The 26,981-nt window shown below is 33.3% G+C and overlaps 1 protein-coding gene across 3 annotated transcripts in view; it reads left to right on the forward strand.

Annotated features, from left to right (window-relative positions):
* The first annotated feature begins 258 nt into the window (after positions 1-258).
* The window catches only part of POT1 (protection of telomeres 1), a 104,148-nt gene continuing 77,425 nt past the window's right edge, over positions 259-26,981 (forward strand). Inside the window, exons 1-4 of one of the 3 annotated variants that reach the window (XM_081286355.1) lie at positions 259-376; positions 1,102-1,286; positions 9,439-9,511; positions 15,219-15,304. In XM_081286355.1, the coding sequence (XP_081142481.1) occupies positions 1,164-1,286; positions 9,439-9,511; positions 15,219-15,304 (282 nt within the window). In that variant the 5' untranslated portion in view covers positions 259-376; positions 1,102-1,163. The remainder of the gene's footprint in view (positions 377-1,101; positions 1,287-9,438; positions 9,512-15,218; positions 15,305-26,981) is intronic. The other 2 variants (XM_081286353.1, XM_081286354.1) reach the window with 2 other exon arrangements.

Below are 26,981 nucleotides of genomic sequence, written 5' to 3' on the forward strand. Positions count from 1 at the left end.
GCAGCCCACAGGATCCGCTCACCAGCTTTCTCCGGCGGAGAAGGCGGGAAATTGACGAGAGGTGGAGCAAGGAGGAGCGGCGAGAATTTGGGTGGGTGTGAACAAACTGGGCGGGGCTTGTAGGCCCTCCTCCGCCCCTTTCCTTTACATATTTCAGAAAACCTCTAGGGCGCCTTAGGCCTGGGAACGCGCGCAGCTTGTCCTCCACCAGTGCTGTTTAGCCCCTAGTGACCCCGTACGCATGCGCAAAGGCGGAGACGCCGGCGTGCGCGTGACGTCACGGACGCGCCGGTCTCTAAACTCTTCCTAGTTTTCTTTCTAGCTTGTGAGTGAGTGACTTTTTAAGTGGTTTTGGAGTTTGCTGCGTCTGTGAGAGGTAGGTTGAACCTTGGATCAGCGTTCTTTAGAGATTGATTTCGTTTAGATCCACATTGATGTAGTAATTTCGCGGAAACTCTCCATATTTGTGTTTATGGTGAACCTGCTGTGCGCTGCATCTTGGCTGGTGTTTTGGGAGAAACCAGCGTACAAGTCCTTGATCTAACAAAAATGAAGTGGCTTGGACAAGGTTGGCGCGTACATGTTAAAGTTAAGTATCCATACTAGTCAGTGTTTCAGGTCAACATTTGAGAAGTAGGATTTAACTGCCAGTCCGCAAGTTAACAGTTTATCTTTTCTTTGGATTATATAGGGGATGGGGGGTGGAGTAACAATAGATGCTTTGTTGCAGTTTGCCTACACAATATTACAACTGTCAGGAGTATTGAAAAACAAAACCCAAACTTTCAGCACCTCCTCCCCAATTGCTTTTACAGTTATACATTGGTGAAGTTTGTTAGTGAACTTCTGACACTTCTTAAAGCTAGCTTTTAGAGGTATTTTAAATGCAAACGCTAAATGGAAAAAAGAAATTGTCTCCATTCCTTAGAATGTTCTATATAGGTAATTATAATAAGGTTATAAAGTAATCCATCATTCTGCCACTCTTTCAACCCCAACAGCGATAAGTATCTTATTAAAAAAAAATGAAAAGCCAAACAAGTCAAAGAGACTTATTTTTTGAGTATGTTTTGGATAAAACACTGGTCTTTGTGTCTTTAGCAGCAAGCTGTCAACTTCCCTAGATGAATTTGCTTTGGATGTCATTGTGAAGCAGAATTGATATGTCACTTGAATTAATAAAGGAAGTCAGTGGGGTGCCTGAAGTTCAGCAGCTGAGTAAATTACACAAGGTAGATTTCAGATCTCTACAGCCAGGTTGTGATTATAGCAAGAAATATATTCAGGTAAGACGTTTCTTAACTCACAATGCTTTTTCTTTCTAAAGGGAATGAGAATTTTATGTTCATTTTCTTTATGAGAACTGTCTTAAGAATGGCTTTTATCTTTGTCTAAACAGTTGAGACTGAATAGTTCAACAAGTTCTGCATAATTATCCATAGCAAACATTTAGAATTTTGTAATATATTGGAGTGGGTTTCTGAGATACAAAGATGAATAAATATTGTGGGGAACTAAAGGTGATTGTATTTTTGAGGGGTTTGATAGGATTGCTCAATCTCTAATTATTACTAAGTGTGGTAGTCATATGATGTGAACATGAGAGAGTTTTTGGTTTACATACGTTAGCAGGAAAGTTGAACTGGAATTTACAGGATGATAGATTCTCTCTCTCTTTTTTTTTTCTTTTGGGGAAAAGCTGTAATCATGTGCATGTTAAGGAATTTGGATGTTACCATAAAAGTATGAAGGCTCTCAGCAGGTGTTAAGCAGGAAAAATACATGATTCACTTTGCATTCAAATTATTCTACTTCCTGTGTGAAAAATATATTGTATTTAAAAAAATCAGAGGAAGGATATTTAGTAAGTGTCAGTTACAGTAATCTAGGTGATATTTGATAGTAATCTGAGTGTTAGTGGGGATAATGGTAAGAAGATAAATGTGGAAAAAACAGCAATAAAATAATAACAAAAGTTAATATTTATTGAGCTCCTTTTGTAGGTGCATTATGTATATTAATTCATTTAATTATCACTAAGACCAATGATATAGGCATAGGCACTATTAATCCTCATCTGTGTAGATGAAGATACTATATAATTAGTTTTACTGACTAGAGCAAGCTTCAAAGACTCTTACACCTGCATAAGCCCTTCTACCATGCTGTCAGAAGCCTTAGAAATTATTTTACACATTGATATAGATTTTTTGAATTTGCCAAAATAAGTTGTTTTATCAGATGTTTAAGGCTACAATTTCTTTTCATCTCCTCCATCATATTTTTTCTTATACTAAATGTCATTGGAACAACTAAGATTTTTTTTTCTCTTTTGACTCTAGCTATGGAGAAGTTGTCTTATAAAATATATTTAGTTTGGGTTTTGGGAGATGTATTTATGTGGTATGTAGTCACTTTCATGGATAGTCTCTGATATTGCAGGCCGGGAGTGAACCTGTTGTAGGGACAAACTAGCCAAGGCACCAAAGATAGCAGGAAACAGTTTTATTTGGCTGCAGCCAGGTTCAGAGGGCACAGCTTTTGCTATATTCAATTAATCCCCTGAACCCTGAGTTCAGGGAGTTTCAGAATTTTATACCCAGCATGTAAGGGGAGGGGCTCAGAAGCTCACAATCTGCAGAAGTTCACTTAAAAGCAGCTTTTTCTTTCACTGTTCTGGGCAAGTTAACTCTTCAAGGACAACACCTGAGAAGGGGAGAGCTTCTTTTCCCCTTTCTTGTCTCCCCCTGCCAGCTGTTACCATGGCCCATTTGTAACTTATCTTAAAAATGTAGACATCTCTGTGAAACCCCAGCTCAAGGCCTGAGGCCTTGTTTGCACATTTCTTCAAAGTACTATACTGGATACGTTTGTGAAAAACTAGTAAGGGGGTGTCCGGCACCTGGAGTGCTGGTATCTTCTTGGCCAGTGGCCAAGTAAACAGGGTGACACGAAAATAGGAAGTTTATCTACATTGGACTCTTTCTCAGAGACTCTTTTGCTGACAGTCCTAAAATCAGCCATGGTGGATAAAAGGGGTGCCACTTCAAACACAGGGTCTTGCATATGCCAGGCAAGTACTTTACCTCTGAGCTCCATCCACAGCCCTTTTGAAATTTTATTTTGGGACAGTGTCTCACCAAATTACCCAAGCTGGCCTACAACTTTCAATCCTCCTGCTTCAGCCTCCCTCTGTGTGCCACCACACCTGAGGATAGACCCCTTACCTTTTTGCAAGGCTGTCCAGTGAGCCAGAGTATTATGGGAAATCACTCTTAACAACTTGCTGGTACTAAGAAAAAAAAAAAAAAAAAAAGGAAGAAGAAGAAGAAGGAAGGTAATGGACCTGAAATTGTATAAGGCTGTGAATATGTTCTGTCCCACTGAACCATGATACTTATGTACAGTTAGTGAAGGAAAAAATAAATACTTAATCACTTAGATCCTGAGGCTAGTCTGAGGAGAGATGTTATGAATCTTACAATTTACGTATGAATGAAACTTAATAGGAGTTTTCTCAAACTTGATAACAGTTTTCTGTTCTTTAAATAGTCAATACTCTGTAGAAACCATATTTTAAAATTAACATGAAAAAATTATCAGAGTATATAACAAAAAACATAAAGTAAAGATATGTCACACAGTGTTAATTATAAATTAGGTTATTTTCCTGGAATTTTAAAATATTTGTATCACTTTTCTGCTTTATAGCTTATAATTTATTGTTCCTTTTTATTTTAAATGAATTTTGATGTGATGAAATGGATTGAGGAAAGATGGTAGTTAAAGAGGATATCAGATTGAAGAAAGCATTGATAATGTTAGACTGGGGATGTATCTGAATATGTTGTTGATTTGTAATTATATTCTGCAAGATTATCAGATTTTTGAAAACTTTATTAAGACTTCTTTGTGGGCCTGCATATGGTCTCTAGAAAAATCTATTCTTTGTTGTCAAGTGTAGTATTCTATGAATATCAGTTGTATAAAATTATGTGGTGGGTGTATTTGAGTCTTTCATACTCAAAGTGGCTTAATTTCTGCTTGTTCTGTAAATTACTGGGAGATGGTTGTTAAATTCAACTATGATTATGGATTTGTCTGAGTAGTTATGTGAGTATTCATATATTTTAAAACTTATTAAGTGCATAAATATTTAGCATTGTTGTGTCTTCATGATGGTTTGATCCTTTTATCATTATGAGATGTCCCTGTTTGATCTTTGCTTGCTCATTTTCTTTGATCTGTTTTGTCTGATGGTGACAAAGCCTTGCTAGCATTTTTATTTTTATGTTTTATATTTTATTTTTGTAGTACTGGGGATTGAACCCAAGAGAATTTTACTTCTGGGCTACATCTTTAGGGTTGTTTTTTTACCATTATTATTATTATTATTATTATTATTATTATCCTCATGCCTCAGCTTCCCAAATCACTGGTATTACAGGCATGTACCACCATACCTGGCCAAGTCTTGCCAATGTTTTTATCTTTACTTTTTGGATGCTATGTATTTTTTTTTGTTTTCAGTTTTAATATTTTAACTAGATTATATTTTTTAATCCAGTATGACAATCTCACCATCTTATTGTGCTTTCCTCCTAGATTGGCCTGCTGTACTTTAGTAGATTCAGCTGGTGAGGAGATAGAGCATCTAGATGGATTTGCATAGTAGTTTATTACTTAGGTTACAGCAGGTGACACAACTTCACATTTTCATTGGTTCCCCTTCCCATTCCAAGTCCCATGGTGCATATTTGTATAGTTCGCACAGAGGTTCCTTCATATCTCAGGAACACTGAGTTCTGAATACTCCCAAGTCATAACAAAATATCCCAGATTGTGGATTTAAATATTTATTTTCTCATAATTTCTGTAGGCTAAAAGGTCAAGATGAAAGTGTCCAATTCCCAGATAAGCTTAGGAAACCCTTGAATTTTAACAGGGTGTTTTAGTTTGTTAGGGCTGTCATAACAAAAAACTACAGACTGGGGTGCTTAGACATTTATCTTTTCATAATTTCTATAGGAGAGAAGATCAAGATTAAGGTGTCTGCAGGTTTGGTTTCTTCTCATGCTTCTTTCCTTTGCTTATAGGTGTTTATCTTCTTACTGTATCTTTTGTCTTCTATGCATGTGTGAGCTCCTGGTGTCTCTTTGTTTATCCTATTCTCTTACATGGTCATTGATCACATCGGATCAGGGCCCACCCTAATGGCTTCTTTTTAACTTAATTACCTCCTTAAAAATCTCTAAATATAGTTACATTGTGGAGTATTGAGGGTTAGTGCTTAGACAGATAAATTTTAGGATAACATGATTCAGTCCACAACATGGGGTATTACATTTTTATGTCTGTCTTCATTTTTATTCTGAAAGCAAACAGATTTCTAGAGTAGAGAGAGATTAATATTATTCTTGTACACCCTGTACCTCAGCTTATCTCAGCAATAACATTGCGCCTATTCAGGGTGATGTAATGAGCACCTGATGTCTTCCTACATATGTAAAGGGGATTTCTTGTACTGTAAGAAAGGATCTTATAGATCTTATATAGAGTTTATGTAAGACAGCTATTCAACTTCACTCTTCTGTGGTAGAGAAATAGCATCTTCTTAATGTAAATATATCATTTGGAAGGAATATAAAGGAGTGGCCCCGGTTTTATCTCCTGTTAAATGATGAACACATAACTTGGATGCAAGTCGCTCTGAAGTCTCTTACTGGTCAGTTATCCTTTAACTTCCAAGCTTTTGTTCTTTAACTCAGGTTCCATTTATGTTTGCTCACTTCAGCTAAGGCAGTGTGAGATTTCCTACCACCCTCCTTATGGAGTAAATCCCATTGTAGGTAAAGCTGTCAAGATAATATATAACTAAGGACTATTGTATCAACCAAAGGAATTATATTAAATACTTAAATGTTTATAGACTACTCCTGGGTGCACATCACACTGTTTGTGTGGTTTTCTGTCTTTCACACAAGAAACACAATCTCAAGGGCACATTTTTCATCTCTGGAAACAAAATTACAATTGTTGGGAGCCCCTCCTAAAAGGACATAGATCAGTGTGAGTTGATAGGGTCCCTTATGAGGTCTGCCACTGGTAAGGCCTCTGGCCCCCAGTTCAGTCCCAGTAATTCAATTTAGATCTAGTTTCCAGAAACACTGCTTGAGGGTGGTCATTTAAATCTGTCCTGTCTGACCAATTCATTTGCCCTAAATGTAGAGAACTTTTGGAGCTATTCTCCATTGAAGGTGCAGGAGGTTGGCCATGCCAACCTCATTGTGAGAGCCCTGGGGTGGTGGATGATAATAGGCTCTATAGTTATTTTACTTGCAAATTTCCCAGCAGTTTGTGAAAGTAGCACTAGTTCATTCTCTTTGGGGTTGTGGGAAAGCTCTTTGAGTAGTTCTGCCATAGGTCATTAATCTCCCCTTCCTTATACCTCTAGGGTCTTAGTATTCCCTTCCCAAGTCTAGCTAGTCCCAAGTGTTCATACCCCTTCCCTGGTTCCAGGGATCTCTCTTCAGGGTGCCAACTTTATGAAACCAGCTTCTCTCATTCCAGTAACTGAAACTCATATTTTCTCTGATCATTCTCTTCTCTCACCCAGACCTTTCTTCTAGTTGGACCACATGTAAGAGGAACAAAGCCATTTGCTTTGATTAATCTCATGTAATCTTATTGTGATTCTCTTGGTTGCTTTGTGTCTAAGACAGTGTTACTTCTTGCCTGTTTGTATGCCTCAAATATATTGTTGAAAACCATGCACCTTATATAGGACTATGGAAATTGAAGCAGATAGTTTTATTTCTGAAACTGTATGTGGTGCATTAAACTAATCTAGTCAATAAGAGGGCTAAGTTTGTGATTTGTTGTTAGTATGGTTATTTCAGTGTGCTGTGGGCTGCAGATTACTTTGTATGTAGGAAGAAGGCGGAATGGCCAGAGGGTTTTGCTCACTGTCTTCTTCATCTTTAGTTTTAGGTTTTGCCTTGCTCTGTTCCACAGATAAGGTCTCTCTCCATGCAGTAGTACTTCTCTCCTAGTTGTAGACAATGTTACCTTTTACTAGATATGTATTGGTCTTTGATGGGTGGATGCTTTCTGTTCTGATTAAGCCTATCTTGGCAGGCAGTGAAGAGTTCCTGGGTCTTGTGAGTGGGTCCTTCTCCATGATCTTGCCATGCCCCTAGATGCAGGTCTGGACCTTGTATGGGTATTACTGTTCCTGACCATCCGTTGCAGGAGTAGAAGTTTCTTGTTTCTTTCTTTTTTTTTCCCTCAGTAACTCCCTTCTATCTACAGTGAGTTTTCACCAAAGTTATTCCAAGTTTATTGCCCTTTTCCCAGCATTATCATGCTTTTCTTTTGAAAAAAAGGTTGATGAGAAAGATCCAAGCAGGGATTCTCCAGTTCTTGTAGTAACTCCTGTCACCCTTGCCCCACCTTTTGGTGTGAATCTTGTCAGTTCTGTGGAAAGAAACTTATAAGTGGATGTGAATTCCCTTATTTATGCAGCTCCCAGGAGCTCTGTTTGTGCTCACTAGCCTTTCTTGGTTTTTAACAGTTCATTAAAAAGGTCAGACGATTTTTTTTCTAACAGATAATCTGGCAGCATCTGCCATATAAGCAAGTGTTATAACACTTGCCAGATAAGAAAGTGTTGTTTGCCATCTCTCACTGAAAGAGCACTTTCTGTTTAGATTTCCTTAGTTGTTTGACATGTGACCTCAGCTCTTTAAAGGGTCAAGAAAAAGTTTTGAAATTTGCAAATTGTTTATTTTTTGTTGTCAGTCTCTAGCTTTCTACCTCTAAAGCAGAACTATTTATCTTTACTTTTGAATCATTATGTATTCTTTTTTTAAAAAAAAATTTAGATGTTGATGGACATTTATTTTATTCATTTATTTATATGTGGTGCTGAGGATTGAACCCAGTGCTCACAAATGCTAGGCAAGTGCTCTACCACTGAGCCACAACTCCAGCCCCTTATTATGTATTCTTAATAGCCATGTTCTTATTTATTTAAGAATATGGTTTTCCAAATAAAATTGACTTATAACTAATATTGATTTCTGTCTCATCAATAAACTTGATTTCTTTTTATTGTTGACTGTATAAATGTCTGGAATATTATTAGGGTGGGAGGTGTGTGTTTTAGGATCTTTTTAAAAACTATTCAATAAGTAAAATGGATACCTTTATGGAAGTTTTCTAAGAGCCTCGTAATATATTCAAAATATCCTTAACTTTTAAAGCCATACGAAAGTAAGAAACCATTCATATTTAAGCACTTCATTTTATCTGAGAGACTCTGATTAATAACTTTGTAAATCAGACAGACTGGTTAGTTACAGAGTAGAACAAAGGCTAACCTGTATTTGTGTCTTAGTATATTGATTTATCCCCACTATTTTTTTGAGAGAGAGAGAAGAGAGAAAATTTTAATATTTATTTTTTAAGTTATTGGCGAACACAACATCTTTGTTTGTATGTGGGGCTGAGGATCGAACCTGGGCCGCACGCATGCCAGGTGAGTGTGCTACCGCTTGAGTCAATCCCCAGCCCTCCACTATTTTTTTATGAGATAATTTTGCACTACCAAGTTTTTCTTGTTTAGATTTTCATTCCTTTGTAGAGCAAACCTTATTGTTCAAATTTTATTTATTTTTTATTTTTGTTAGAGAACAATATGGGTTAAAACCAAGTTGGGTAAAGTTGATATATTTCTTTACCTGTATCTTAACTAATAAGATTGTTTAAAAAATTAAATTAGTAACTAAGTATTTTTACACCTTCAAATTTTTCCTTAGAAAAATTTATTCAGCAGTATTCATTGTCTTAGAAAAATTTTTTGAACCCAATATATTGACTTCTTGAAAGGATCAACCTCAATAAAAATTACAGAGATTCTCTAAAGATTAATTAAGCTTATTTGGGAATAGAATAGCATTACAGGAAAATTTGTATCCGTAGTCAACTATAAATATGTTCTAGGAACTTCAGGCACAAGGAGAAGTTTTTAAACAAAACGTGAGGAAAATTATATATTTTGAGACAATAATCTTCAGCCACAGAGATTAATAACAAGGTCTATACCAGTTTGTACAGGCAAATGCTGTGCAGATATCCTCAAAGAAATATTTTTGTATAAGTTTGCAGTAGCATTTGCACAAAGTTTTGGTTCTAGCAGAGTTGTGACTTCACAACTGTCAGAAGTCATACATAGGAACTCTTGTCAGAAACCTCCAGTAGCTTTATTTATTTATTTAACTAGTTAGGGTTGATATAAAGCAGTTCTATTTTGGTTTTGAGATCATTCACAAAAGATAAAATTCTAATGCTTTTTAAAAAATTCTAATTTTTACTAATATCTTGGTATTACATAAAATTCTCTCCTTGTTAACTAATTTTTTTTTTCTCCCATTTCAGGGAAAACTTTCACTTATCTCTTCTTTAACTTATGGTGGAAATGGAAGAGCTATTTTGAAGATTGGACTTCAAGGTATATAGTAAGCAAGCTAACTAAATTTATGTTTAGCTTTTCTCCTGTAATCTTTAAATATGTACCTTTGTGTACTACATGCATACATAACCCAAATGATTTTAGCAGGTGATACAGTCGCATTATTGCAGAAATCTGTGCAATGAAGTTAGTTTTTCCTTTGCTAAACTTTTTCAACATCTCTTTCCTTCTTCCTCTCATTCCTTTACTTAAAATATAATAACCTTTACTCTCATATCTAGACTATTGCAATGATTGATCTCCCTGTTTCTAGTTTTATTAATAATGACCTAAGCATTGTAACTAAACTTTCTTAAAAATTTGCCCTCAACATGTTACTTCTTATATAGGTGCCCTTATGTAGGCAGAATTCCTTCTGGTTAGTAACTCTCAAAGAATCTTAGTAAGCTAGGAAGAGCACCTTGTAGCATTGAAAACTATAAAATAGAACACATTTAAATTCTGTAATTTGGTTAGAAGAATGATCTGGATCAGTAAATGGGAAACAGACTGAGAACTTCAACATTCTACAACTCTTAAAAACCACTGAAGTATCAGACATTGATAAAGGTTCTGTGGATACAGCAATGACTGAAACTCAACCCATGTCTTCATAGAATTTACAGAATAGGAGAGTGAATGAAATGTAGTAAATAATTATAAAAAGTAATATCAGATACAAGTGTGATCTTGAGAAAGAGCAAATTAAATTGGTAGATCGTAAAAATATTCTAAATTTTCTCAGGAAATCTATAATGTCTGCATTTTTCAAGTAACAGATATTGACAGAAAATTGATTTATCAGGAAATGGTATTATTTTTGTTTTTATTTTTTGGTATTTCCAGTGGCTAGAGCTTTGCATGCAGCAGAAACTTGGTAAAATACTTTTAAATGAACTTTAAATATTGAACAAAGCCAGAGATGAAGTAAATAGAAAAATTTTGGACTTCATGTATGAGATCAAGTAGAGAAGTTATCCATTCATTGACCAAAAAAAGATGTTCAGATGAGTATAATATAACATGATAGAAGCATTCATAATTTGAATCCATCAAAGTACTTTTATTCAAGGCACTGGATTCTTTTTTAGCATGTATATATAGCATATATGTATAGAAAAATGAACAAATCATGCATAATGATGTTTTTATGAGGATAATATACATTTGTAATTAGCATCTAAATCCATAAAAGACCATCCTTAATACTGTCTTCCAGAGTCATTATCTTCCCAAGGAGAATTAATCTCATTATGCCATATATTAATTTGCTTGTTTTTGAAATTTATATAAGTTGAATTTTATGGCAGTATCTCTATTATGTGTGGCTTTTTAATCTGAACATTTTGTTATGAGATTTGACCAATATTGATATTGTAGTTCATTGCTTTTTTATTGTTCTCCAGTATGCTGTTTTCTGAGTGTATTAAGAGTTTATCTGTTCTGTTGATAGGCAGTTGGTTAGTTTTGTGGGTTTTGGCTATACTGTATATACCTGTTCATGTTTTGGTAAATACAAAGTATTTCTCTTGATCATATTTACATAGTAGTGGACTTAGGTCTTTAGTAGGTATTGCCAGATTGTTTCCAAAGGATTTATTCTGTTTTATATTTCTGTCAGTAGGATTTCAGTTTCTACCAGTAGGATATCAGACTTTGAGATTACACATTGTCATCAATATTTTATCTATTTTATTTTATTAATTTATGTTTTTTTCAGTAGGTATAGTCTAATTAAATACCAGTTTATGGTGAAAACACTTGGACAACTAGGAATATAAACAAATTCTCTTAATCTGATATAAAATATCTTCAGAAATCGTATAGCAAATGCTGTTCTTAATGGGGAAATATTTGAACCTTTCCCCTGAGATCAGGAATGTAATAGGGGTGCTCATTTTTACCACATTTTACAAAAGGTCCTTGTCATATAAAAAGACAAAAGAATTAAAATGAATACAGATCAGAAAAGAATTAATAGAATGTCATTACTGACAGATGGCATTACTAAATATGTAAAATTTCTAAAGTTATCAGTGGAAAAATATAATATTTAATTATAAAATTTAATGAGGCTGCTGAATAAAAGATCAGTAAACAAAAATCAGTTTTATCTTTATTTATTAACAACAAGTAAATGGGATTTGATTGCTGTTGCACTGAATCTATAGATTCTTTGGAAATTTCACATGTTAATGATACCCATGTGTCAGATTCATTAACTTTGTAAGGACTCACTATTTAGTTGTTTAATTTTTCTTAATAGTGTGTTATAAATTTTCAGTGGACAGATATTGCACATATTTTAATACATTCCAGAATTTTTTATGCTTTTATTTTTAATAATTGTCCTTTATCAGACTTAAGGAATTCTTTTCAGTTCCTACTTTGTTGAGAGTTTTATCATGATTGGATGTTGGATTTTGCTAAATGCATTGTCTGCCTCTGTTAATGATCATAGTTTCTCCTATTTTTAGTTTGTTAATATGTATTTTACTTTGATTGATTTTGCCACATTAAATCAGTCTTGTATTCTTGGTTTAAATCCTTTTTAGTTTTGATGTATTATCTTTTTTATGTATTATTGGGTTTGATTTGCAAATATGTTAAATGTTTTTGCATCTATATATTTGTGAAAGATTTTGATCTAAAACATTCTTTTCTTATAATAATTTTGACTGGTTTTAGTGTCACAGTAACACTGTTCTCATGACATAGTGTTGCCTCCTCTTTGTTGGGAGAGTTTTGGAGAATTGTTAATTCTTCCTTAATGTTTATACATTTCACTAGTAAAGCCAGCCAACTACCTTATTTTAATGGAAAATCTTTTAATACTTAATTTAGTGTCTTTTAATTTATATAAGGCTGTTCAGTTGTCCCTTTGTCTTGAGGAAGCTTTGGTAGTTTGTGTTTGTAAAGGAAGTTATTCTGTTCATCTCAGTTGGCATGAAGTTGTTCATTTCTTGAATACTCCTTTAATGTTGATAGATTTGTAGTGATATCTCATTACTAATTTTTGGTTTGGTAACTTGAGGTTACTGTGTTCTTTTCCTATTCATTTTTTGGCTAGAGGTCTGTTTAATTGACCTTTACAAATAATTGGCTTTGTTTTATTGGTTTTCTGTATTTTTCAGTTCTTTGTAGCACCTTCTTCTATATTTATTGACTATTAACCCCATTCAGTATATTATCAATCTTCAGTATTTTTCAACTCTAAAAGGTTCACTTGAGTCTTTTTTTATACCTTCCATTTTTCCCTATGTTTATGATTTTCTGTACTTTTGTGAACATGTTTTTAACTTCCTTAAACTCCTTTCTCCTAGTGCTGTTATTTCTATTGTTCATGGATCTTTTCTATTTTTTTTCTTTTTTTTTTTCATTGCTGGTAATAATGCAAAACCTCTAGCGTGCTAGCTACTATGCCACTGAGCTACTTAATGTCCCAGGCCATTTTTTTTTATTTCCCTTTTTCCTGTTTTATGTCCTTGTTTTTCCTGTTTACATGACTGGCAGTTTGTTGCGGAATGCTGGATATTTAGAATTTTATATAATCAAATATTGGATTTGTTACCCTTTGAATATTGTTAGTGTTTGGGATATATTTTGTTGGATTCAACTTGATTAGCTTCATTAAATTAGGTCCAAAATAGCCTTTATTCTGGGACATATTGGCCTTGTCATTAAGGAAATATCCTTCTGAGGAGTCCATTCTGTACTCTAAAAATGAGGAACTCTTTCTATTCTAGCCTATTGGTTGTTATAGGTCTTTGTGAATCTCAAGATTGTTCTGCATTCTCTGTTCAGTTGGCTAGTCTCTTTCCCAGAGGACTGAGTGCTCATACAGTTGAAGATGAGTGTATGGCCAAAGACCTGAGGACACCTAACGATATTCAAAGCATTCATTTTATGGCTCCCTTCCTTTCTGCACTCTGTCCTGAAAATTCTAACAACTGTGATGTCCTCGGACTTTTAACTCAATGAAATTGCTTGACTTTAGATTCCATCTCCATATTCTGTTGCCCACAATCTCTCCCACAAGTGAACTAGGTTACTGCTTTTATTTCCTAAACAAACAAACAAACAAAAAACCCACAACTCACTTTTTTTTGTCTAATGTCCAAGAAGAGTTATTTCACATATTTTGTTTCTTGATCTTCTGTTTTAAGGCTGGAGGATAAATCCAGTCTTTGTTGCTTCTTCATGGCCAAAAAGAAAAATTCTATAGGTCATTTAAGACATTCAAGAAATGTGTTAGGTTTTGATTAGTAGCCACTATATTTTTGTGTTTGAGGAACAGTAATATTTGAATATGCATATATAGTTGTTTTGAGGGAGGTAAGCAAAAGGAGCAATAGGTAGTTCTGTGGTACTTGTTTCATTCCAGGGGCTATTAGACCTGATAGAGTGGCAGATGTAAGAGTTCCAAGTCAAAAAACAGAGACTTCAGATTTTGGAAAGATGTTTTATGTACAAGAAAATCTACTAAGGGAGGGTCTTGAACTAGTTAAATGTTTGCCAATTAATATAAATTAGCTTCTCTCAGATGACATAATTGAATCTTAGCATCTGGCTCTGTCGTAGTGGCTTATAGGAAATGGGTAACCTTTGGAGAATGAGAATGTCTGACATTCTGTCCCCAAATATAGAAGATGTCAGTTAGGTTCTTTATAGAATTTGTCTAACTCTTCCACAGTTATAATGATTTGGCCAAGATGTGCCATTATTTAGAAGAACTGATTATCACCTCAGCAGTTAGATTTGTTTCACCCACTTCCTTTATTCACAAATATTTGCTGAGCATTTTTTAATGAGTTTATCACTATGTTAAATGCATCCCTGCTCTTCAACACTTTCTTAATTATTAAAGATTTGATAAAAATGGCATTGCCTTATTGGTTCTAAGTATTGAGTATAATTGATCTTGATATCAGTTTGAAAAATATTCATTCCTAGGTATGTTAGATCCTTGGCTCGTGTGTTTGGATTATGTTAGAGATAAAAGAAGTAATATGATAAGGTCTTTTAGGTATTTAACATCCTTGATATTTTCACTTTAAAAATAAATATGGTCATATTTTTAGGGAGCATATAAAGAACTGATTGTTAGTCAACACCTTGTCAGTGAAATTTCTTTGTAGTCTCATTATTTAAGTAGGTTTTACCTAAACTACTGTGGTCTTCTCTCCCAGCACATATATATGCAAGTATGAAAGATCAGAATCTGTGTTGCAAAGTACCCTGAAATTTTGATAGAGAAAATAACAGTATAGGAGACTCTGCATTAATAACTGTAGATACTTAAAGTTGACCATCAATAAAAATGAAATATTTTGAAAGATCTCTTAGGCATTTCTAAATTAAATAATTAGTAGTTTTTCACTTTCTTTTGATTACAAACATAAAAAATAGTAGAAGGTTGCTATTATGTATTGTTAATGTGATATTTATAGAATGTTATACCAGATATATTCTAGTTGAAACTTGTTATAATTTTGGTTTTCATGTGTAGTATACGTTACTTTTGTAATTCTTAAAGAATTACAGCAAGCTAAAATTGAGTCATAAGCAATTTAATTATTTTCTTCATAATTAAATTTTCAAGGAACTAGTTTTAAAGATATAGTTGTCATCAGTTTTATTTTATTTATAAAACTGCTATTTCTAATAAGTGTTTTTCTATGTGTATGTGTTATGTTTTTCTCAATAGAAAAAGAAAATTCAGAGGTCAACACCATCAATGTATTAATTTTTGGAAAATTAGCAAAGGACTGTGCAAAAGTTTTCTATAAAGGGGTAAAATATTTTTATATTTATTGTTTTAGAAATAGAGTTATTAATGATGTTATTCATCTTACAGACTTTTTGAAATTTATTATTTATTTTCAGGCATGTAATAAAAGAATAAGACCTATAAAAGTGACATTTTTGAAATGTAACAGTACTAAGAGATGAGTAAAACTAATCATTGGCATAAAGAGGAATTATTTCTTAGTTCATTTTAATTTTTAGTATTGAATAGCATGTCTAAATTTAAATACATTGCTCCTTTAATTAAAATAAGTATTATTAAAGATTAATATGAGCTTTAGTTCTGTGTTTATAGTATTTTCTTACAGTTATTTAAAAACTACATGCCTTCAAAATCCTGATCAAAATAGTAGCCAACCTAATCCAACAACATATGAAAAGGATTAGACCCTGTGAACTAGCAGGATTTATCCCAGGAAGGCAAAGCTCATTTAGTATAAGAAAATAAGTCACTGCCTTACACCAGATTTATTAGTAGAAGAAAGGGGGAAAAAACAAAGACATGATAATATCTGTTAATATGGGGAAAAGATTACTAGATAATGTAAGAAACCCTAACACATTTTATCATAAAAATATACAAAATTAGAGAATAAAATGGATCTTCCTCAACATAATAGAGGGCATTTTTGGAAAAACCCACTCCTAATATAATAATGAGAGACTGAAAGCCTTCTCTCTGATTAGGAACAAAAGAAGTATGCCCCAATACTCAGCATTGTACTAGATGTTCTAACTAGATCAATTAGTTAAGAGGAAGAAATATAAACCTTTCATAATGGAAAGGGAAAAATAAAACAATCATTATTTACAAATGACTGATCAGATATAGAAAATTCCAAATACTTCAAAAGAAAGCTATTAGAACTAATAAATTAATTTACTAGTTTTGAGGGATTAAACCCCCCCCCCCCCGCCAAAAGTTAAGTGTTTATATATACCTGCAATGAATTGTCTGAAAATGAAATGATGAAAGCAATTTATACTAGCACGTAAAAGAATAAAATACCTAGTAATAAATTTAACAAAAGGAAAAAAAAAGAAAGATTAGTACACAGAAAATTAAAAAGTTATTGCTAACAGAAGTTTTAAAAGACCCAATGAAAGAAAATAACCTTCCTTGTTCTTGGGTCAGAACTGAGTTAATATGTTAAGTTGCCTATAGTACCCAAATGATCTGTAGATTTAAGAACATCTGTATGTATCATAGTTCCAATTTTTTTTTTTTGGTAGAAATTAAAAACAACAACAACAACAACAAAAACAGTCCCCAAGTTTTTAGAGAATTTTAAGGCACTTCAGTGACCACATAACCAAAACAATCTTGAAAAAGAAGAATGAAATGTTAGAACTCATGCTTCCTAATTTCAAAACATTATACTAATCAAAACACACTGATACTGGCATAAAGACAAGTGCACTAAAAGTTAGTCAAGAAACAATGGGGCATGTTTGAGGCCTTGGGTTCAATCCCTAAATTCAAAGAAAAGAAAAGAAAGAAATCCAGATTTCTATCAATAGTTAATTTTTGAGAAGAATATCAGGTCCAGTCAATGAACAAAACAATTAGGACAAAAAAAGAGATTCAAGACATTTAACATCCAAATGAGTAAGGAAGAAGTAAAACTATCTTTATTTATAGTGACCTTTTGTCTTTTTAACAAATGATGAGGCAGTTGCATTTTTAAATGTAAGAAACTAGTAGGATATGATCAACCCCCATACAAAACAACCCCCACACATTATTTGTTAAAAAGACAAACACATTGCAGGTGTATATAAACAACTAACTTTTGTGTGTGGGTTGATCATATCCATGTGTAAGAAGTAGATCCTTACTGTACATCATACACAAAATTTAATTCAAAGTAGATTGAAGTCTTGTGAATAAATAGAAGATACAGGAATGAACCGTAATGAACTTAGATTTGGCAGTGGATTCTGAAATGTGACAACAAATGCATAAGAAACAAAAGAAGAAATAAATTTCTTTTCATCAGAAGTTTAAGATGTTATGTATTAAAGGATATTATCACAGAAGAAAAAGAGCAGTTTCTAGAATGGGAGAAATATCTAATGAGGATTTGCTGTCCAGAATATATAAAGAAATTCTAGAGATGATCTACAAATGACCAAGAACTGCATGAAAAATATGAATACTATTGTTGGTTTTTAGAATAAGAAAAATTAAAACCAAAGTGAAATACCATTTCACACCCACTAGGATGGTTATAATAAAAAAGTCACAGAAGTTCTAATGTTTCATAAAAATCTGAAGAAATTGGAACCTTTATATACTTTGCTTTAGGAATGTAATATAGTACAGCCACAGTAGAAAATTGGTTGGTATTTTCTCAAAAATCGAAACAGAATTAGTGTATGACCAGCAATCTTAGATCTAGGTGTATAAACAAAAGAATAAAAACAGGTAAAGAAACTCACCTGTAGGCCAGTTTTCATTGTAGCATTATTTACCTCAGTCAGCAATGGTGGAAACCGTTTACACGTCCATCAACAGATGAATGGATAAGCAAAGTGTGTATGTACATATAGTAGAATATTAGCCATAAAGATGAATGAACTTCTGATATACACTACAGTGAGTTTGAACATTGAAAACATTAAAGTAGGTGAAATAAGCCAGATAAAAAATGACAACTATTGTTTGATTCTAGTTAATAAGTAGAAAGTGCATATTCATAGAGACTTTAGGGAAATTAAGGAAAAGTAGAGATCACCAGGACCTGAAAGAAGGTTAAAATGGGGAATTACTGCTTGACAGTTGAAAAGTTTGTGTTTGCTATCTTGAAAAGTTTTGGAAATAGAGGTGATGGTTGCACAACTTCGTGTTTTTAATTAATTCTACTGAGTTGAATCCTTAAGAATAGAAGTGGCAAGTTTTACATTGTTTATATTTTGCCTAATAATGCAAACCTGCTATACAATATTTAGACAATATAGATAGGTAATTGAAAATGAGAATCTAAGTGACTAAGTTTCCTAGACCAGCATCATCTAAACTATTGCAATGATAGAAAGATGTTCTACATCCACATTGTTGATATGGTAACTACTACTTACATGTGGCTAATGAGCACTTGAAATGTGGCTAGTGTGGCTGAGGAATAATGTTTTAAATTTTATTTAGTTTAAATGTTACATATAGCTGGTTGATACTGTATTGAACAACACATCTCTAAACAGCACATCTCTAAGTTTAACCTAAGTTTAACTTGTGAAGTGGTGCTGTTTTTGTAAAACCCGACTTTGAGTCTAGATTAAAGATCCATTTCAAAAAAAACTTTGGGCTTTGTTTTGTTTGTTTTCCATGTAAAAGATTGTTGTGGATATATTGCTAAAGTGAAGTTTTAATCTATTTTTGCCAAAGCTCTTTTAAAGAGGCAGTATATCAGTTAATTTTTTTCCTAATTTGTTTTAAACAAACAAAAGGAGAATCAATAATAGTAATATTTTTCCTTATGCAAATCTCTTATTAAACCGGTGATTTCTTAAAATCTTTCTTTGGGATTGAGGTAGTCAGGTAGGTGTTGTACAGTTTATGTCTTAAAATTCATGGATAGGTCATTAGATCATTTCTTCCAGGATGAAAAGTAATTTTAGATACAGGTTTAAAGATTCTCATTGAGATAAAGTTTTAATGTACTTGGTGTGATAGAGAAGTTCTAGAGACAAATCTACTAAATAAGAAGTGTTATATAGCAGTCTTTTATCAGGGAAGGGGACTAGAAAATTAAATAGAAAAAAAAAACCATGCCCATACACAGTTATTCCTACTCAAGCCATTTAGGCTAAGAATTAATAGCTCTAAGCAGGTTTCTATAAAACTGTCTTTTATGATGAGGCACTTTGGTTATGGGTAGCTCCAGTCAGTCCCTGTTGTCATTACTATTATTATTGCTACCTTTGAGGTGTGGATTTTTATCAGTTTAATTAATTTAATATTTGAGATGACTGTTTTGAGTTATTAAGAATTCAGTGTGGGCTGAGGACACAGTTCACTTGGTAGAGTGCTTGCCTCTCATGCACAAAACTCTGTGTTCAATCCCCAGCACTACCAAAAAAAAAAAAAAAATTCAGCATGTAAGAAGACTTGAGATGTCGTTTGTTGAAGAAAGGTATTCAGAAATGATGGAATTAGAAAGACAGGGAGAGAGAATATGAATGAAGTTAGAATGTGAGTAGGTGAAGAATGTCATTGGATTTGGATGGGGTAGAGATTGCATTGAATCTGTATAATGCTTTTGGTAGTATGGCCATTTTTACAATATTAATTCTTCCTATACAAGAATATCCTTTACGTCTTCTAGGGTCTTCTTTAGTTTCTTTCTTCAATATTCTATATTTTTCATTGTAGAAGTCTTTAACCACCTTAGTTAAATTTATTCCTCAGGCTTTTTTTTTTTTGAGGTTATTGTGAATGAGATAATTTTCATTCTTTCTTTCTCAGTAGATTTATTATTGGAGTATAGGAAAATGATTGATTTACTTATGTTTATCTTGTATCTTGATACTGTGCTGAATTTATTAGCTCTAGAAGTCTTCTGATTGAGTTTTTTGGGTCTTCTAAAGGAAGGATCATGTCATTTGCAAACATAATTTGGCTTCTTTTCGTATTTGTATTCCTTTTCTTTTCTTGTCTGATTGTTCTGGTAGTTTGAAGAACTGTCTTGAATAGGAGTGGTGAGAGTGGACATCCTTGTCTTGTTCCTGATTTTAGAGGAAATGCTTTCAATTTTTCTCTGTTAAATATATGTAGACTTTGGATTTATTGTATGTAGCCTTTACAGTGTGGGAGAAAGTTTCTTTTATCCTTAGTTTCTCTAACATTTTTAACATGAATGGGTGCTGCATTTGTCCAATACTTTTTCAGGTTATATTGAGATGATTTTTGTTTTTGACTCTGTGATAGATTATCTTTATTGATTTTTGTATGTTGAACCAACAATGCATCCCTGGAATGAAACCCACTCGATTATGTTGTACTGTCTTCCTCAAAATGTGGTTTGTCAATATTTTATTATGAATTTTTTCAACTATATTCATCAATGATGTTGGTCTGAATTTTTCGGAATGAATTTGTCAGTGTCCCCCTTCCCTGTGTATTTCATGAATAATTTGTGGAAAAATAAGACAACCAGAATGACCAAAGCAATACTGAGCAGGAGGAACGATGCCAGAGGCATCACCACATCACCATACCAGATCTCAGATTATAGTAACCAAAGCAGCATGATATTGGCAGCAAAACAGACATGAAGACCAATGAGACTTAAAAACAAAACAAAACAAAACAAAACACCAAAAAAACAGAGACAAATCCACATAGATACAGCCATCTGGTACTCAATGGAGGAGCCAAAAACTGTTGGAAAAAAAGGTAGCCATTTTGACAAACAGTGCTAACAAAATTGGATGCCTTGTATGTAGAAAAATGGAACTGGATCTCTATCTTTCACCCTGTTCAAAAATTAACTCAAAATTGAAACTTTGTAACTGCTACAAGAAAACACATGCTCAACACTTCAACATTATCCCTGCAAGGACCAACTTTCTTAACAAGTCCCCTAATGCTCAAGAAATAAAATCAAGAGTCAATAAGTGGGATTTCAACAAATTAAAAAGCGTCTGCACAGCAAAAGAAAGAAAAGCATGAAGAGAAAAACCTATGAAATGGACGAAGATTTTTGTGAGATGGTCCTCTAACAGGAAATTATTAACCAGAATATATAAAGAACTCAAAACACTTAACATCAGAAATAAATAAATGGGCAAAAGAACTGAACAAACAGAAGAAATATAGGTAGCCAACAAACTTATGAAAAATGTTCAACATCCCGAATAATCAGAGAAGTGCAAATTAAAATTATACTGGGATTTCATCTCATTTCAGTCAGATGGGCAGTCAAGAATATAAACAATAATAAATGTTGTCAAAGATGTGGGGGGAAAGAAGGTATACTTCTATATTGTTGGTGGGACCACAAATTAGTCCAACTACTCTGGAAAGCAGTATGGATATTCCTCAAAAAACTAGGAACCACCATATAACCCAGTTACCCCACTCCTCAGTATTTATTCAAAAGAACTAAAATCAGCATACTGTGGTGATAACAGGCACATCATTGTTTATAGCAGGGAAACTCACCATAGCCAAGTTATGGAACTAACCCAGATACCCATCAGCAGATGAATGGATAAAGAAAATGTTTATCTATACAATGGAGTTTTAGTCAGTCTTAAAGAAAAATGAAATTATGTCATTTGCTGGTAAATAGATGAAACTGGAGAATATCATGCTAAATGAAATAAGCAAGACCCAGAATGTCAAGGGTCAAATGTTTTCTCTTGTATGTGGAAGGCAGACAAAAATAAGGGAAATAAAGGGGGTGGGGGAAATCCCATGAAAATAGAAGCAATATCAGTGGAGCAGAGGAAAGGTAATTGAGGAGGATGGATGAGGGTCAGGAAAAGAGAGGAACAGTGGAATAAAATTAACCAAATTGTGCTGTGTGCATATATGAATATGGTGAATTTAACTTTTTATGTATATCTGTAAAGCACTAATTTAAAACAACTGCAACTAGAAAAAAATAGAAGGAAGACCAGTAGAATAGAGGATGGGGAATAGAGGAAGGGAGGAGGGAAGGGAAAAGGGATTACAGGGTCTGGAAGTGGAACAAATGCTACCCATGTTTTGAAAATTGATTCATTTTCACTTAGTTATACTTAGGTATCCTATAGAAGCATTTCAAAAATAAATGCAAAGTAATATTGGAATCTTCTGTTTATATTTCTGATATGTTTTCATTTTCTCTTTAAGCAGCTTACATTTATTTTTTTATTTAAAAAGCCTATATAAAAATTATAGTGATTTTTTAGAACATGTACTTATGTGTCTATGTGATAAACACTATATTAAGTATTGAATGTATTTTCCCTGACACATGAAAAATGTTTTTTGCTTTTAAAATAAATTTTATATAGGTGTTTATGAAAATATAATAGGATTATGACAGCTAATTAATATTTCTGAGATAACATGATGTTAAAGATGGTAAGTTAGTGTTTTCTCCCTCTTTAAATATGATAAACTTAGGTCACAGTTTAAATTCTTTCTGGACTTACAGTTCATGAGTGCTGATCATCTGGGCATGGTTAGTTTAGAGACTGTAGTATCATCATTAAAGAAAATTGCAATGCAAAGTTAGAACTTTTTTGCATAGAGAAATTAACTCTTCTAATTTTGTTCTTATGTCTGCCCTGTCAGTTGTTTGTTTTTATAAGGCTAATTCCATATTTGAGTAAAACTCAATTCCTAAAACTCTAAAACTAATTTTAACAAGATTTTAATCCTTGCTTTGCTAAATTAAAGATACAGTTTATAGAAATATACATGTCGTATAATTGAAATTCCTTGTTTAGCTTTCATTTTTTAAAGTAAGTATTGATATTTGATATGGGTAGACTTATCCAAAGTGTTAAGTTTTAAAAAAAATATTTTATTACAAAACTGTCAAATTATGGGTATTTATGTATAGATAGATTTTCTATCCTTGTTTTGAAAACTGGAGGTAGAATAGTGTCTGTCTTGGAGATCAAGAGATCTGGGTTCCTGTCTTAGTCTATAACTAATTATCTATAAGTGACTTTAGGCCATTCTTAATATGATTTCTGGCCCTTGTTTTCTTATCTGAAAGATGAAGGTGTTTGATGATCTTTGAGGTTCTTATCAATTCTAAAATGCAAAATGCTAAGATTCTATGAAGGAAGTTTTGTACAATTTATGTAAGATTTATGAAGCTATACAATGTGTGTGTCTGAGTTTGCGAGTATTCATTTCTTTGGTTATTTATGTAGTTGTTCAAATACATGAATTTTTTTATGTTTTATGATAGATGTTGGAGATAATTAGTGAATAAGATAGTCATGGGCCTTTCATTCATGGAACATGATGTGGAGTGGAGAAAAGTGGAGTTAGCCAACTATTACAATCATTTCATACAGACATGATTCATAGTAAGAACATTAAATAACAAATTGAGAAGAGTTATAGAAAAATGAGCACAGGGTACTTGGAGAGTGACTCAGTATGAGAATAACATGCAGAGGTCCTGAGTGAGCATCTGGAATGTTTAAAGAATACTAGAAGGTAGAATATCAGATTGAGTCAACTAGTATATGACTGGTGAGGGAGGTGGTTACGGGATCATATAGTAATTGTAGATCATTGTAGGATTTGGGTTTTTAAGGTTAATATTACATAATTGTCTGTGGTGTAATACACAATCCAATAGCTGGTAATTCTCAAAAAAATATACTTTTTTATGTTAGTGAAACATTTTCTGTCTAATCACTATACTGTTAATACCATCAGGTCCCTGGTTTCTTGCTGAACCCTGTATTAACATTGTTTAAAATAATAAGATAACCTCATAAGATCTGCAAGGTCAGAAAAATTACTTGATGCTTATTAAAATTAGATATGTATTTTTCTTCTTAGACTATCAGTTATTTTACATATTCTGTGCCCTTTTTCTGCTCATGAAATTTAACAGCTTGAGAATTTTTAATTTATTATCTATTAAAAATCAGCAAATTAACTCTCTAGTCTTACAATTTATTTTTTCATTATTTATAAAATACTTTTAGTTTCTGCAATCAAACATATGTAGATTCTCCACTGTCCCCTCATCCCTCCCCTCCCCTCCCCTCCCCTACTCTCTCTCCATCCCCTCTACTATAAATCGTTTCTTCCACTTATATAATTTTCCTCCTACTCCTCCTTTCCTCTTATATGTAATTGTGTATAACCCTGAGGCTCACCTTCCAGTTCCATGCAATTTCCCTTAACTCTCACTTTCCCTCCCGCCTATCATCCCTGTTTAATGTTAATCTTCCTCAAGCTCTTCGTCTCTACCCTGTCCTTGGTTACTCCCCTTATATCAAAGAAGACATTTGACATTTGTTTTTTAAGGATTGGCTAGCTTCACTTAGCATAATCTGCTCTAATGCCATCCATTTCCCTCCAAATTCTATGATTTTGTCATTTCTTATTGCAGAGTAATACTCCATTGTGTATAAATGCCACATTTTTTTAATCCATTCATCTATTGAAGGGCTTCTAGGTTGGTTCCACAATCTTGCTATTGTGAATTGTGCTGCTATGAACATCGATATAGCAGTGTCCCTGTAGCATGCTCTTGTTAGGTCTTTAGGGAATAGACCGAGGAGGGGAATAGCTGGGTCAAATGGTGGTTCCATTCCCAACTTTCCAAGAAATCTCCATACTGCTTTCCAAATTGGCTGCACCATTTTGCAGTCCCACCAACAATGAACAAGTGTACCCATTTCCCTGCATCCTCGCCAGCACTTGTTGTTGTTGGATTTTTTAATGGCTGCCAATCTTACTGGAGTGAGATGGTATCTTAGGGTGGTTTTGATTTGCATTTCTCATAGACAGCAGAATACATCAGTCACTAGAAAGGCAATTTGTAAATCAATGGAAATGTAACTGATGTGACACAGCAATCTGTATACGGGGTAAAAATGGGAGTTCATAACCCACTTGAATCAATCTGTGAAATATGGTATGTTAAGAACTATGTAATGTTATGAATAACCAACAATAAAATAATTAAAAAAAAAAGAGAGAGAGAGGTAGAGAGAGAGAGAATTTTTAATATTTATTTTTTAGTTATCGGCAGGCACAACATCTTTGTTTGTATGTGGTGCTGGGCCGCACGCATGCCAGGCGAGTGCGCTACCTCTTGGGCCACATCCCCAACCCAAGATCTTTATACTTTTTGAGACAGGGTCTCAGTTAAGTTGTCCAGGCTGTCCTCAAAATTGGGATCCTCCTTCCTCAGCCTCCAGAGTTGCTGGGATTACAGGTATGTACCACTGCACCTAGCTGATTACTCAAATCTTGAAAGAAATCTCTCTTTGGTATAACAAATATATTAATTTATACCCCCATATCATAACTTGAATCATTAAGTTATACAAAAACCTGTCAATTATACTTTTGTTATTTGACTTCTTGGCAATCAATTACCATGTAGTTACTATTTCATATTAGATATTTTATAAAGTAATCAACACTAAGAAAGAATTATAGGAATAATTATTTTACTTATTATTAATAATTAATTTTTATTAATAATTATTTTCACAATGAAGTCACTCTACTGAATAAATCAATAGGCTTTACTTTGTCATGGCTCTTTAACAATTTAAATTCCAGTGCACTCTTTTAATTATGAAAATATTTTTATTGATGTATTCTATCTTCAAACTTACAGTTGAATCTGGTCTATAATAAACCATTGAAGTGTTAAAAAAAAAAAAAAACATATGTAGATAAAACCTTGCATATTTGATACAGTGTGTTACCCTTGTATAAATGGAAAAAAAATTAAGTTTAACTTTTCTAGACCAATATGGCTGTTAATTTCTGAACAATGCCAACTCAACACAGTAAATTGGGATACTTTTTCCAAAGTTGACAGTATAGCTAAAGTTTCCAAAAATTCAATATTATATATATATAATATGTATTTTTTCTTTTTCTTTTTTTTCGTATCTTTTGTTTTAAAACAAATGCTGTTTCAAATTCATTTATAATATGTATTTTATATGTATATATATTTTATATATATATATATATATATATATATATATATATATATATATATAATAGCAGTATGTAAAGAAGTGTACTTCTTTAGGATTTCCTTTTATTGGTAGCACAATTCTAAATACTTACACTCTTCATGAACATCAGCTGAAAACTGTTAAAAAAAAAAAAAACAGGAAAAAACCAAAAAGCAAAACAAAACAACCATTGGATTCATACAACGGTGACCACGTGGAGGCATGCAAGACTCAATCTAAATAGTGTTTTACCAAATCTGTCATGTTTGAATGGTGAGCGCTCCATGGAAGAAAGGAGATGCCAAGTAGTGCTCCAAAAAACTTCAGAATACAACCCAAACACAGCATCATTTCAAACAGAGGCAGTTGCCAAACACTGTTCATTCAGGTATGCCCAAGGATACTGATTTCAATATTGAATCATCAGCTCACTCATTCAGGAAGAAGAGGAGATCAGTTTCTACAGTAGTTTGTGTTCAATTCAATCATCATGTTACAAAAATAGCAGGCTGCCATAATAAAAAATAAGGCTCCTCTCTCCAGCACCAGTTATTACAGTTTACCTTTTTGTTGTTCATCTATTAATTTGCTTATTTCACCACTGATTGCTTTCTTCATTAAGTTTCATAAACATGGGCTGGGGATGTGGCTCAAGCGGTAGCGCGCTCTCCTGGCATGCGTGCGGCCCGGGTTCGATCCTCAGCACCACATACCAACAAAGATGTTGTGTCCGCTGAGAACTAAAAAATAAATATTAAAAAAAAAAATTCTCTCTCTCTCTCTCTCTCTCCTCTCTCACTCTCTCTTTAAAAAAAAAAGTTTCATGAACATATTAAGACCTATTTGTTAATGTACAAATGAGTTGTCTGATAGATTTTTTAAAGGACATTTTTTAAAAGTAGTTTTAAGTTCACAGCAAAATTAGGAGAAAATTACAGAGATTTTCTTTTTACACCCTCCCTACACACATGCAGGCTTTCCTCCACTA

The sequence above is a fragment of the Spermophilus citellus genome (assembly GCF_964194105.1).
Source record: "Spermophilus citellus genome assembly, chromosome: 3".
NCBI lineage: Eukaryota > Metazoa > Chordata > Mammalia > Rodentia > Sciuridae > Spermophilus > Spermophilus citellus.